General features: G+C 39.4%; 1 protein-coding gene across 2 annotated transcripts in view; it reads left to right on the top strand.

Moving 5' to 3' along the window:
• The window catches only part of LOC106874560 (uncharacterized), a 92,570-nt gene that overhangs the window by 57,865 nt on the left and 19,420 nt on the right, over window positions 1-15,285 (top strand). The window contains exon 3 of one of the 2 annotated variants that reach the window (XM_014922330.3): window positions 13,122-13,212. The exons of the other annotated variant lie outside the window; for it this stretch is intronic. Coding sequence (XP_014777816.1) covers window positions 13,122-13,212 — 91 coding nt within the window. The remainder of the gene's footprint in view (window positions 1-13,121; window positions 13,213-15,285) is intronic. 2 annotated transcript variants of the gene reach the window in all.

Genomic DNA, 15,285 nt, shown 5'->3' with positions numbered 1-15,285 from the left:
CAGCCGATATACATTAAGTGCCGACTACATAAACAAACGATTCTGAAACAATTAACCCTAACCCTAACCCTAACCCTAACCGTAGGGTTAGGGTTAGGGTTAGGGTTAAAGCAAATTTAAAATGAAAAAAGCAAATAAAACGAAGGTATGGAGATTAAATACGCTTTACATCGCTTAATCAGCCAAAGGAGTAAATGTAAACGACTGAATACTTGTCAGTGATTGGTTGAAATTATCGAAATAAGACAATTTTTTACATGAAATAAATTCGAATACAAAAATATTTTTCTGTTCTATAACACAAAATAGATAAGTATACGAAGTTTGAAAGTCTTTCCGTACCAAAAACACTACGAATAACATTAATGAAAAATGTGGCCCCCGTTTTAAAATAGATCCATCTTTTCCCTTGAATAAAATTAGTCCCGTTGTTTGTCAACAACTACCCGTGTTACTCTTATTTATGACATCGTTCGTGCGTTTGTACTGGTTTTAGCTTTAGGGTTTTAGGGTTAGGGTTCGGGTTTTAGAGTTAGGGTTAGTTTTAGGATTACGGTTAGGGTTATGATTATTTTTGCCATAACCTTAACTCTAGCCCTATAACTCATAACCCTAACCCTAACCCTAACCCCAACCCTAACCCCAACCCTAACCCTAAAACCCGAACCCTAACCCTAAAACCCTAAACCCTTACTAGGGAATAATGATATAATTAAACTGGGAATAACACACTTGACACCGAACAGCAGTAATTGTATTCAGCTGAATAGACGTCAGTGATTGGTTGAAATTACAGAAATACGACAACTTTAACATGAAATAACTTGCGATGTACAAAATTTTGTTAAGAAGGTTAAGAGAAGAAGTTGTTTTATATGACACATTCTACCAGTGTCCCAAGTTTGAAAGTGTTTCGTTAAGAAAACAAATGTTGCCCGTCAAACCCCAAAGATCCGTTGAGTGCTCGTACATCATAGAAAAGATCACCATCACGAATATTTGAATACATAAGTAATGGGTATAGAGTTTGTGTGTGTGTGTGTGTGTTGATCGATATGCCTATAATAGTAAACGGAAGCTAACATATTAATTGAACCAGTCAATATATTGTCAGTACATTAAGCAGCTGCCCTTTAAAGCTTTTTAACAATTCTCTAATTAATTATGAAAAAGGAAACCAAATGATTCTTTTAAAATTTGGCACGAATTCGGGTAGTTTTTTCTTTTAGCACAAAACGAAAGTTGGCAATGGATTAATTTACGTGTAAAAGAGGAGTTTCTGGATAAACATTTCCCTGGAAACCAGAGATATTGGCGTTCTTTAATAGGTATCCTGTGTTTAGCTATAATTGCGATCCCAACGTGAAGAAAATAATTTCAGGTAGACTCACCTAATGGACTGTTCCAAATTATACTTGAAAGAAAATGCAAAATGATGCCTGTTTCATCAGGTATGCAATGTCAAAATCAGTAGTACTCGAAGTTGAATTCACCTTAAGCACGTGTAGCATTTATTTTATCCAATTAGAAAATACCTCTTACATTGGGATAACCACACTACAATTTTCCAGGTCAGCTCTCTGTGTGCATACTAAAATTGTATACTAAATTTTCACATGCGTAATACATACCTCTACATTTTGAGATATCTTCACTTTTGAGTATATCAGCAAAGTACCATGACCATCAGATATTAATACAGTTATACATCTCAACCAAATATGACAACGCATATACTAAAGATAAAAGCAAAAACTTAAATTAGATACAACATAATATGTCTATGAAATTCTTTTTTCGCGTTTTTAATGAAGTTTTTAATTTTTATAAGGAACTAATTTGCTGACGATCCAAAAGACGCAACTTAGGTTTTGAAATACTAAATCCCCACCCTTTCCAGGTGAGGGAAGCATTCACATTCATTTAACGTTTTCCCCTCAAATATTCTCCTAAGTGTAGCCATTTTGTAATCAAACCTGATGATTGCCGAGTAAAATGGCAACGACCTTAACTAAGCTAAGCACGATATCTTCCTTGCAGTAGAAAATTTAAATAATTGGGTGCAAATAATATACTGTCTGTCTGTCTGTCTGTCTGGATGGATGGATGGATGGATGGATACTGAACCGCAAAAGAAAGGCGATTTTTTCAAATGTCATTTTTATATAGTAATTTCTGAAAATTAATTTCGGGGATGTAAGTGTAAATATTCTAAGACATGCTGGTTTATGGCTGAGACCCAAATTGCAGGTAACCTTTCAACTTTCCCTGAAACGCAGCTGCGTTGAATGCCGTAGGTGGCAGTCGCAAACAAATGTCATGAAAACCGAAATACACAATTCGATCTGTGGTAGACTCGCAAGGTGATGTGGTGCACGAACCCGAGATGTGTCGGACCTTTCAAGAGCACTTCGCCCAGCTGTTCGGGGGTGGCGATGGACCGGTCGATTGGGAGGGCCTTTCGGACTTCCTCACCGGGCTGCCGCACCTCTCGGGGCAGGATACGGAGAGCTGTGAATGGTCGATCACGCCTGAGATGGTGATCGAGGCGATTTCTGATTGCGGCGGTGATCGAGGCGATTTCTGATTGCGGCGGTGATAAGGCGCCGGGACTCGATGGTCTACTCTACGAGCTATATAAAAGTATGCCAGACTTGTTCCGTCACGTACTGGCTGGCGTCTACGCAAACTGGCAGCAGAAATGGAGGATTCCCAGGACTGTGCGCCGGGGAGTGGTGACGCTGATCAGGAAGGACTCGGACCAGGGGGATAGCGTAGATAATTTCAGGCCCATCAACCTGCTGAACGCAGAGATGAAGATTTTGGCCAAGGTGTTAGCGAAAAGACTGACGCAGGTCGCAGATGGCCTGATCGAGGAAGAACAAATTTGTGCGGTCCCCGGCAGAACCATCCAGGACAATCTTCATCTTATACGTTACACCGTAGAGGGGTATATTAATAGAACTGGCAAAGGTGGGGCACTGGTCCATTTAGACCAAGCAAAAGCTTTTGATAGAGTAGACCATCGTTACCCGGTGACTGTTCTCGCGCAGTTTGGACTGGGTCTCGGTTTTCTCAAGTGGATCATACAGTTGTACGACGACATCGACTCGATCGTTCGGGTGAACGGTTTCCTTTCGAAGTCGTTTCGCATCAAACGGTCGGTTCGCCAAGGGTGTTCGCTCTCCCCGTTTTTCTACATAATGGCTCTCGAGCCATTGTTGAGAAAGCTGAGTGGCGAATCCAGGAGGTAGAGGGTCTGTTACAGCGTACGCGGACGCTATCACCATCATCGTGACCAAGATGGAACACCTGCAGCAAGTAGGTGAAACCATTAAGTCTTACGAGACGGTGATAGGAGCAAAAATTAACCGGGAAAAATCAGTCGGCTTGCAACTCGGCACCTGGAGGAGCAAGTCGATGCCTTCGAATAGCGTCGTGGGACGCTGGACGGAGGGCCCGGTTAAATTGCTAGGAATCTGGATAGGTCCAGATCTCCAAATAGAAAAGAACTGGTCAGAGGTTTCGGGCAAGGTGACCCACATACTCCAGACATGGTCTGGGCGGTGGCTATCCTTGAAAGGGAGGGTGGAGGTGGCTAATGTGTTCATCGCATCGGTCATCACCTACCGCCTGACCGTCGTGCCCTGTCCGGATTCGTGGTTAAGCAAGTTGGAGAGGCAAATCTTTCACTTTTTTTGGAAGGGCTCCGCTCCTCTTGTAAGACATTCTATTTGTTGCCAGAATCCGTTAAAAGGTGGGTTGGGGATGCCTTGGCTAATGAGACGCAGACATGCGTTGAGGTTGAGGCATCTCTGGCTCTACCTGGATGGTGAACGGGTGTGGTCTCCGCTCGCTAGACGAATGTTCCCCGGTTTTACCGGTTTTGGTGAAAATGAAAACTGGTTTCGTCGCAGATCGAGGTCGGGTACCTAGTACACGGAGTGCCGCAAGGCACTTCTCCAATTCCTCAGCACGGTCAATGCCAGTGGTTTCGGTACCACCGCAGCGTTCTATAGCAGGTTGGTAGAGGCTGGGAATGACGATGTCTTGGGGAGGACCCTGAGTCTCGATGATAACCAGTTGGTCGGCCTGTTCCAGAGAACTTTCGGGCCAAGGACACTGGATAACTTCGAAAAGTCATTGGCCTGGCAATGTTACAGAGGAGCCTTACCGGTTCGAGATAAACTCACCAGACACGGCCACCCTGGGCCATCGGCCTGCCCAAGATGTGAGCAGGACGTGGAAACCGTCCTGCACGCTATTGTGCAGTGTCCGGGCATTTCGGAAGTGTGGGTTTACGCAGAGCACCTGTTGTCAGATGTGAGAAGAGTACAGCTATCAGCTGAGTCGATTTTAAAAATCAACCCACTGGACTTCCTTACGGATGAAGGTAAGAATTGTTTTCTCATAGTGGTAGCAATTGCGAAAGAGGTGGTTTGGAAGTCGAGAATGAAAGGTTTGGTGACAGACTGCTTCATATCTGGCCTTGACTTGGTAAATGTTTTTACGTTTCACCTGAAAAGAAAGGTGGGGTTGGAGAGAAGGTGTCTGTCACTGAGTGTGTTTCAAAAACGATGGATACGTGTTGCACGCATGTTGGGAGCGAAAGGCCCTGCGCATGTCATAACGGAAATGCAAGGTGTCGGTTAAAAGGGCAGAGCTCGTGGAGTCGACTGTCCTTTTAACCTCATTTTGTCCTTAACGTTTGTTATTGTCCTTTGTGCCCCATTCGATAAATTCATGTTTATATAAATTTTATTCTCATTTCGTGTTATATGACCCCCAGATCATATTGCACTGTCCCCTCTGTGTTCGTCCTTCATGGATAATAATAAAATCATTCGAAATTTCTCACTTTTTGGGTTCGGACGTGCCGTTTCAAAGTGCCAGGATTTGTAAGCTTAATTACTTGTTGTCTCACGTTGTTGCCTTTGTTAAATTAGTCGTTGTGTTTTAACACACCTTGTTTCTCCCGCGCGAGCAGAAATGTCGTTGTGCCCCACTTGCTTGAGGGAGGGAAACGTTTGATATTTATCATGAAAACCAACCTCGAGGAGATTGGCTCTTCCGACACGGATTCGTGGGAGAACGAATTCCTACAATGTGTGAACAGCATGGAGGAGGAACTTAGGAAGTGAAAGGCGGCGTGTAAAAAGAAGAGTTTTGCGGCTGCGGCCGGTTTAGAAAGGAAAAGTTTGGAAGTGGTAACGAACGAATTAAAGAAATACGAAAGCACGTTGTAAAGAGAGGGGAAAGAAATAAGATTATCCCCTCCCGGTGAAGTGGCTCAGAGTGTAACCAGGAAAACGGTAACATTCAAAAGTTTTAATAGAAAGGGAAAAGCCATCAACGTAGTTGAAAGAAGAGAAATCGAGAAGTATTTGGACATCTGGACAGATATAACATATCTGGCCAGGGGTGCCAAATTCGCAACAGTAGAAGTGAGGTTTTCTATCGAAGAAAAGGCCAGGCAACACTTCGTGGCCTCGATAGCAACAGAGAATACCTTCTTACCTTGGGTGAGGGTGGAAGAGATACCACTGAAGGTGGAAGTTACCTGGCTTATTTCAGCCATAGTATTGGACCTGGAGGAGAAAGTAACAATCCTCCAGGCCGCGAGAGTACCAGCTAGGAACTGGATGGGGCAATGCCTGGAAATGGTCATTCAGGCTTCCCCAGAGACTTGGACACGATAGTGGACACCATTGTAGTTGAGAGTTATGGTGAAGCCCAGGTGTTTTAATTGCGACCAGATGGTCCACATAAGAGCCGAATGTTCTCCCCCTTGCAAAGATTCAAGTGACTCAACCAGTGGAAACCGTACTTCCACCCAGTATGCCACCAAAAGCGATGGAAATACAAATTGGGGATACATGTGAACAAGAGGAAGCAGTGAAGGAATGGGCTGCCGGAACAAAAAAAGAAGGAAACGAAGGGAGACAACATACCAGTGACGAAGATCCCCAGCCCGATTCCACCCCAGTCTTACCCTGTCCCTCTCCTCCTCACCCTTTCCCTGCATGCACTAGCCCCCGCCATGCACCACCAAACGCTGACCCTGACCCTACCCCTACAAAAAAAAAACGAGCAAGCAGACATAAACCAAACCCCTCCAGCCCCCACCCCATGAAAAGAGTTATATAGTAATATTCTGTAAGTCGACTAAAAAGTTGGCGGAGGAGATGGACAGAATGGATAAGGGCGTGAAGGTGTGCGATGTTGATGACTACTTTGATAACGTGAGTGGCGTAGTTATTGGCAAAGAGCATCTTAAAAAACTAAAAAAGAAGTATGGGCCAATCATTGATGAACGGTCGATAATGATCGACTGTGCAGTCGATCAAAAAACTGTAAGTTTATACAATTACAATTTAAAAAAGAAAAAAAGAAAAAAGATAACTTTAATGAATGTAATTGTTTGTAATAAGGTTCAGTGAGGTCACTCGGAGTGTGGGGTTCGAGCGGCAGTCATTTCATCCTCTCATTTAATTACTTTTCATCGTTTTCATTCGTTTTTTTTCTTTATATTTTTCCCCACTTTTATGTGTCTGTCTTTGTGCTGTCTCCTCTATGTATGGCCTTTATGGCAAGAATAAAATTAATTCGAAATTTGTCCACTTTGTGTTGGAGTTGGTCGTAATCGTTTAGTAATGCTTGTTTCTTAAAAGTTTATTGTTTTGTGTGTTTTTTAAACACATTGTTTTTTCTGCCTTACGGCAAACTTGTTGACGTTTCCCCCCTTATTTGAAGGTGAAGAAACACTGTATTTTACTACGTATTATGATAATATGTGGAGGCGCAATGGCCCAGTGGTTAGGGCAGCGGACTTGCGGTTATAGGATCGCGGTTTCGATTCCCATACCGGGCGTTGTGAGTGTTTATTGAGCGAAAACACCTAAAGCTCCACGAGGCTCCGACAGGGGATGGTGGCGAACCCTGCTGCACTCTTCCACCACAACTTTCTCTCACTCTTACTTCCTGTTTCTGTTGTGCCAATTCAAAGGGTCAGCCTTGTCACACTGTGTCACGCTGAATATCCCCGAGAACTACGTTAAGGGTACACGTGTCTGTGGAGTGCTCAGCCACTTGTACGTTAATTTCACGAGCAGGCTGTTCCGTTGATCGGATCATTTGGAGCCCTCGACGTCGTAAGCGACGGAGTGCCAACAACACACAACAAATTATGATAATATAAGTTCATCCGACAGAGAACAACATAGAAAAAGAACTGTCTAAGCGTGAAAAAGAAAATTTTAAAAATTATGAACCTATCAATATGGATGAAAATTTGAAAAATTTTGCAGCTGTGGCTGGTGTTTCCAAGGAAGAAGTCAATTTCGAGAGGCGGGAGCTGGAGAAGTACAGAGACCTAAGGAAAAAGGAGGGGCATGTAAAGTTAAAGTGACCCCTCCTAGCGAAGTTACACGAAGTGTAGAAAGAAAGACGATTATTTTTAAAATGTTTGACATCAAATAAAAGAAAATAGAAGTGGTTTCAAAGGAACAGGTAGAAAGGTGCTTAAATCCCAATAGGCACGACATCACGTATCTGGCCAGGAGAAGGAAATATGCAACGGTGGAGGTGCGGTTTATAACTGAAGAGGAGGCCAGGATACACTCCATGGCCTCCCTGAAGTCACTTTATTCCCAACTTACCTTGGAAGACGTGCTTCCAGGGTAAGGGTGAATGAAATTCCATCGGTGATCGAGGATGCCTGGATTGTGGCTGCTGTAATCCTTGGAATAGAGGAGAAAATTACAATTCTCCAAACGACAAGGATACCGCATCAGAACTGGCAAGGGCAGAGTCTGGAGATGGTTATCCAGGTTGCCCCGGAGAACTAGAAATTATTGCGGACACCATCCCCGTGGGTAATGATACAAGATAAAGGGTTGTAGTGGAGGGCAAGAAGCCTCGTTGCTTCAAATGTGGCCAGAAAGGCCACATAAGAGCAGAATGTCCTCCGCCTCCCGTAAAATTAGGTCAAGTATGAAATTTGTAGAAAAAAAGAAAAGTTTGCTAATGTTTTATAAATACAAGGAATAGTTTTATTCATCAAAGTTTGCACCCATGTTGTCAATACACTTTTGCCATTTCAGTGGTAGCTTGTCTGGCCTATAAAAACAGTAAAAGCCTGGCAATCTAGAGTCAATAAAATCTTGGAAGGCCTGTTTTACAGCATCGTCGGAATTAAATTTCTTTCCCATCACAAAGTTCTCCAAATTCTGGAAGAAGTGGTAGTCAGTGGGGGCTTCTACTATATAATCTAACTGATAGAACTGAACCACTTACACCTTGTGAACCTAAAATTAATTTAAAGGACCATAAGAAAAACTTTCAGGAAAACCCTACTGTTAGACTCATTTGATATTGGAAGACTAAGTAAGCTTATTCTCGATAACATTATACCTTTTATTATTCCTAACCTTACTCTAAAATTATGGATTAATACGGATGAAGCACTTAATTGGTTTAGGTCTATTGACAATAATAACAATTTTTCCTTCATCCAATTTGATATCAATAATTAGTATTCCAGCATGTCCCCTAAAGCTCTCATCTTTGCCAAAAATAGATCCCTAATTACTAGAGAAAAAATTGATATAATTCTTTTAGCTAGAAGAACCATCATCGAATTCGATGATAGACTCTGGACCAGATCAGACACCCCTGATAACTTTGATATCCCAATGGGATCGAGTGATTCGGCTGAAATCACAAATCTGGTTGGGGCATATCTTTTATATTGCCTAAATAGGGAAATTCCTGAACTTCAAGGGGGTCTTTACAGGGATGATGCGTTATTTATCATTCCCACCAACAATAAGTCAACCATAGAGAGAATGAGAAAAAATATTAGAAAATTCTTTAAAAGCTTTAACCTTAGCATTACTTTCGAATATGGTACTAAGATCGTTAACTTTCTTGATACCACTCTAAATATTAGCTCTAAATTACACTATCCCTATAGAAAGGAAAATGAAGTCACTAAATATGTTAGTAGATCATCTAATCACCCCCCCCCCCAAATATTTTAAAATCTATTGTAAAAAACATTTCCGAAATAATAACTAAATTGTCCTCAAACTATGACATCTTTAACTCCAATTCTCATTACTACAATGAAGCTTTATCTAGAGCGGGCTATGACCAAGAAATCTCTTTCCTTAATCCTAGTAAATCTATTAAATGTGATAGTAGCAATAATGAAAATGATACCAATAATGATAATCTAATTATCTTAAATAATGATACCAATAATAATAATTTAATTATCTTAAATAATGGTAAGAAAAGACCTACTAATAATAGTCTATCCTGCTTAAGCAATAAGAATAAAAATGAAATACAACCTGATAAATGTCTACATAATCATATTAACACTAATAAAATACCTAGGTTAAGAAATTATAATAATGGCCATAAGAGTAGGAAAATTACTTTACATAACAAGATAGATCTCAATAAGAAAACTACAAATTGATAGTAGAAGCAATAATATAACCCCAAATACTTATAATAACCACAAATCCCAATTACATCACAAATTTAAAAGAAAACATTCTATATGGTTTAACATCCCTTACAACTATGCAGTATCTACGAACATCTATAAGAAATTTATGGATATCTTACAAAAAATTTCGACCCTAACCATAGATATAAAATCTTTTCTCAACACACAATCCGTATCTCATACTCTACTCTCCCCAATATAGGATCTATCATCAATAAGTTGAATAAAAAGAACATTGAATTAGCTAGGACCCTTGAAAATAAAAATTGTCTTATTATTGATAGCAATACAAATAACTACCAGACAATTAATAACACCAATGCAACCAATAATCATGTACATGTTAATGAGCATAATAATACTTCAACTGTTAACATAGTTGATGAGATAAATCTTCCTAGCTCAAACAATATTAATTGCATATCCAGTAATACAACCAACAATATTGATATAACCAATTTAGATATTTGTATCAACAATCAACATAGTAATATATATATAGCTAATAATCCCCTTGATTGCAATTGTAGAATTAAAGCCCACTGCCCGGTATCTGGCCGTTGTTTAGCCCGTAATGTGGTCTATAAATGTACAGTAGCTACTCCAACTAATAATTACATTTATGTTGGTTGCACAATCAATCTTAAACAACGATTATACAATCATTTTCCTCGTTTAGACTTAAGCATAAGGCCAATAGCACATCATTATCTAATAAAATTTGGAAATTGAAGGAAAATGGTATCGATTTTAACTTTAAATGGGAAATCGTCAGTAGAGCACAACCCTAAAGAAATAGTAGATATGGCTGTGGACAGTGCTCTATGGAAATTTATGAATTTTTTAAACTTAGGGATAATCCTAATCTAATTAACAATAGATCTGACCTTAGGGTTCTATGTGTACATTGTTACTCTCGCACCTTTAAATATTTTAAAAAGTAAATCTTGCTAATAATATATTATTTTAATTCCTCTCGTTTCCCTGACTATTAACTACTTTATTTGAATTATAGCTTTAAAGTATAAATTTAGAATACATTTTAACCTTTCCCAACCCACTGATAATATTCCTACATTTCTCTAGCTAATTCTAAGTCTCTTCTTCCATATTATCAATTCTGAAACCTTAGCTTTAATTCTCTTAGTTTAGTCCTGATTTTCTAACTTTATTCCTCCCCTTTTTTCCTTCTCCTTCTCCCCCCCTCTCTTTGTTTTGTTTTTGGCCATTGATATTATGATTTTACTTATAAATAATATCTCTCTTCTACTACCCCACATTAATGTATATCTTATTTTAACTATAAATGTTTGTCTTGTTCTAATTTAACTATTAATGTTCTCTATGGTTTTAAATTTAGTACTTTAGTGTTTTGTTGTATTATTCTAGATATACTTATGAATAGATATATTCTTAATAATTCTCCAAAATCTTGACCTAAATTCCCTTACCTTAAATTTCCTCTAGCCACTCCTTAGAGTATTGTCCTTCCATTTCCATTTTTATTTCTATATATATTTTTTTCCCTTTTTCCTTATCTCTTTTTTTTTTATCTCTTGCTTGATTTACCCCTAACCTGCTGTCCATTACTACTTAATCTACCTTCCTCTAAATTGAAATTACTGCTATCTTACCCCTCCAATTAGAATATATAGAAATTAAATTCATGTCTGATTCACTAGACTGTTGATTAACAGCCCAGTCAAGATGCTATTTTCTTTATCTATCTATCTATCTATCTATATATATATATATATATATATATATATATATATATATATATACATACGAGGGTGAGTCAAAAAGTAATGCCATTTTATTTAGGAACATGTATCATGCATCAAAATGAAGCTGGTCCTCTGTGGATCACATCCCTACTTCGCAACATAGTCACCGTTTCTCTCAATAACAATGTTCCACCTTCGAATGAGAGCATGTATCTCTGCCCGGTAAAATTCTGTTGACTGTTCTTTGAGCCACTTCTTCACTACAGTTTTCACTTCCTCCTCACTGGACTATCATCGTTACTAGACTATCATCTCTTCGGCCCCATGAAAGAGGCTTTGAGAGGCAGCTTCATTTTGATGTATGATACATGTTCCTGTGTTGGTAATTATACCTGTCCTAAACAAAATGGCATTACTTTTTGAATCACCCTCATATATATATATATATATATATATATATATATATATATATATATATATATATATATATATATATATATATATATATATATATATATATATATATAATATATATATGAGGGTGATTCAAAAAGTAATGCCATTTTGTCATATATATTTGTTCATATGATGATATCTCCACAATGTGTTGATGATGAGAAAAACATGTAATCGCTACCAATATAACAAGAAATTTCTCCGCAAAAAGTCTAAAGTAGACTCCTTAAGGATCGTTCTCCTTGGTTATATATCCAAAATTTTAAATTTAAAAGAGAAATTTAAGGAGAAATTTGAATATGAACTGGACTTAGAGACGATATATATATATATATATAGATATATATATATATATATATATATATATATGTATATATATATGTATATATATATATATATATATATATATATATATATATATATATATATATATATATATATATATATATATATATATATATATATATATATACATATATACATAGATAGGCGCGGGAGTGGCTGTATGGTAAGTAACTTGCTTACCAACCACATGGTTCTGGGTTCAGTCCCACTGCGTGGCATCTTGAGCAAATGTCTTCTACTATAGCCTTGGGTCGACCAAAGCCTTGTGAGTGGGTTTGGTAGACGGAAACTGAAAGAAGCCCGTCGTGTGTGTGTGTGTGTGTGTGTGTGTGTGTGTGTGGTGTATGTTTGTATGTATGTGTTTGTCCCCCCCCCCAACATCACTTGACAACCAATGCTGGTGTGTTTATGTCTCCGTAACTCGCGTTTCAGCAAAAGAGACTGATAGAATAAGTACTAAGCTTACAAAGAATAAGTCCTGGGGCCAATTTGCTTGACTAAAGGCGGTGCTCCAGCATGGCCGCAGTCAAATGACTGAAGCAAGTAAAAGAGTAACACAATAAAAGAATACATACATACATACATACATACATACATACATACATACATACATACATACATTGGGATTTTCAGAAATAGAAATAGACCGGCTTAATTCGTACATCACAAGTGCAATCTGTGAGTGAAACAGTAAAAATATGCAAGACTTTTCTCTAGTTCCAAGTGTGAATTTGTCTGTGTTAGCTACATCCCAAAGATGGAGCTTTGTATCTTTATTGGAAACCGGTTCCCTCCTCTGTGAAAGATGTTGAATCAATAAAACGTGTCAGGTGAAACAAATAAATATAAACAATATAAACAAAAGTTGGATATCCAAATCTTTAAATGTGTTTGCAATGGTGCATACGCTTAAATGAATCAACGTTTGAAATCTAGGTATTATGTATAACATTATTATAGATTTATTCCTTTATATCCTAAAACCATTGGCTAAGTACCTATTCATAATAAATCTTAATTGCTATGAAATATTCTTGTTGTTTTTCTTTGTCTTTTTCTTTGATCTGTATCAGAAAACGCCAGGATCAGTCTATCAAATTTCCAGAGGCATGCAACGAGTCATCATGGTCATATGCTAATTCCGCATTTTCTGGAGAAGCAAATGTAAGTATGTTTTTATATATTGTATTAAAAAATCCAGTGACTAACTGTGACTCAACGCATAGCAAAAGGATTAATTATATGTTTCCAAGCTCGATTTCACACATTGTGTGAGGGGAGGTGCTATGTCTGAATATATGTGTATGTACACACACACAAGCACAAACACACACACGTGGACACATACATATTCATACATACTAGTTGAGGGCGTGGCTGTGTTTGAGAAGCTTGCTTACCAACCATGTGGTATCGCGTTCAGTCTTGAGTAAGTGCTTTCTACTATAGCCTCGAGCTGACTACAGCTTTGTAACTTGTGCTGTGCGTGGATTTGGTTGACGGTAACCCATTGTACAAGTACGTGTGTGTGTATGTGCGCGCAAGCGCACGCGTATGTGCATATATATGTATGTATGTGTGTGTGTGTATATATATTTTTTTTTTTTTTTTTTTTAAGTTTCAGCTTAGAGCTGCGGCCATGCTGATGCACCACCGTGTTGCTACACTGTTATTACAGGGAGCCTCTTACAATATGTGGCACTTAGTGAAGAATGGAGTTTGATTTAGTAACCCTCATTTGCACCTCCTGCCGCGAGGTAGGTTCATCTGGGACTCTCGATAGGAAGAGGTCCAGCTTTGATTTAAAAATTCCTACATCTACTTTGTGCAGATTCCTCAGGCTCTTTGGGAGAATATTAAAAAGCTGTGGTCCCCTGAATCCCAAGCTGTTGCAGTAACTGGTCCTGAAGTGCGATGGCATTGCTGGGATCTTTGGCACTATGCAGTGTCGTCCCGTTCTGGCATTGGTGTAGCTTTCAATGCCAAAATTTGGCACAATTCCTTCCAGGATCTTCCAGATGTATATTACTGCATACCTCTCCCGCCTTCTCTCCAGGGAGTAGAGTCTTAGCTGTTTCAGCCTTTCCCAGTAGCTGAGCAGTTGCAAAGAGACAATCTTCTTTGTGAATCTCCTCTGGATTGCTTCAAGGTCTGCTGTTAATTTCAGACTGGTGGGTGACCACAGCTGTGAGCAGTAATCCAGGCGGCTGAGCACGAATGTCCTCCAGAGGATCATCATGGTTTCCTTATCTCTGGTTCTGAATGTTCTCAGGATCCATCCAGCCAATCGTCTGCACTTTGTTGCCATTCTGGTAATGTGCACTTGGAAAGAGGTATCATCACTCATGTCGATACCCAGGTCTCTCACTGATTTAGGCTCTGGGATTGAAATTCCCTGTGGACCAGTGTACTCTGTAAGTTTCATATTCAGTTTTGGACGTTGGTAGCGCAGGGCTTGGAATTTTTCAGCATTAAACTGCATATTATTGTCCTCAGCCCATCTGTAAACTGAGTCCAATTCCTGCTGCAGGTGTGCAACATCACTGGAGTTCTGTATTTTCTGCGAGACTTTTGTATCGTCTGCGTAGCTTGCAAGAGTGGCTATCCGGGCACTTGAAGGCATATCTGAGAGAGCGACTATAAAAAGCAATGGTCCCAAGACAGTGCCCTGTGGAACACCGCTCATTATTTGTGTTCTCCATTAGCCACTACTGCCTGACTTCTATCTTTCAGAAAGTCATGTAACCACTCTCCAAGTTTTCCAGCTATGCCAAGATCACGCAGTTTGTGGCATATCACACCATGATCCACTTTGTCAAAAGCTTTTGCAAAATCAAGGTATATTACGTCCACATTTGAGTTGTTGAGTAACTGCCTCAACACCCAGTCGTAATGTTGTAAGAGCTGGGTCAGGCAGCTCCTACCTGGTCGAAAGCCATGTTGGGTATCACTCAGCAATTTATTTTCTTCAAGGAATGCGATCAGTTTTCCTCTGATTATCCTTTCCATGACTTTGCTGATGTTTGAAGTCAGAGAGATAGGCCTATATTTTTTGGCATCTGCTCTGCTTCCCCCTTTATGGATTGGGCATATTATTCCCTCCTTCAGCTTGCTTGGCAGTCGTCCGTTTGCGAGAAAGCTCTGGAAGAGGATCTGGAGGGGTTTTGCCAGGGCATGCTTACACGGTTTAAGGAGGATTGCTGGGAAACCATCAGGGCCAGCAGTTGAGTTTGTGTC

This window comes from Octopus bimaculoides, chromosome 7, assembly GCF_046866305.1.
Source record: "Octopus bimaculoides isolate indiv1 chromosome 7, ASM4686630v1, whole genome shotgun sequence".
In the NCBI taxonomy this organism is placed as follows: Eukaryota; Metazoa; Mollusca; class Cephalopoda; order Octopoda; family Octopodidae; genus Octopus; species Octopus bimaculoides.
This window is presented reverse-complemented; position numbering and strand designations above follow the sequence as displayed.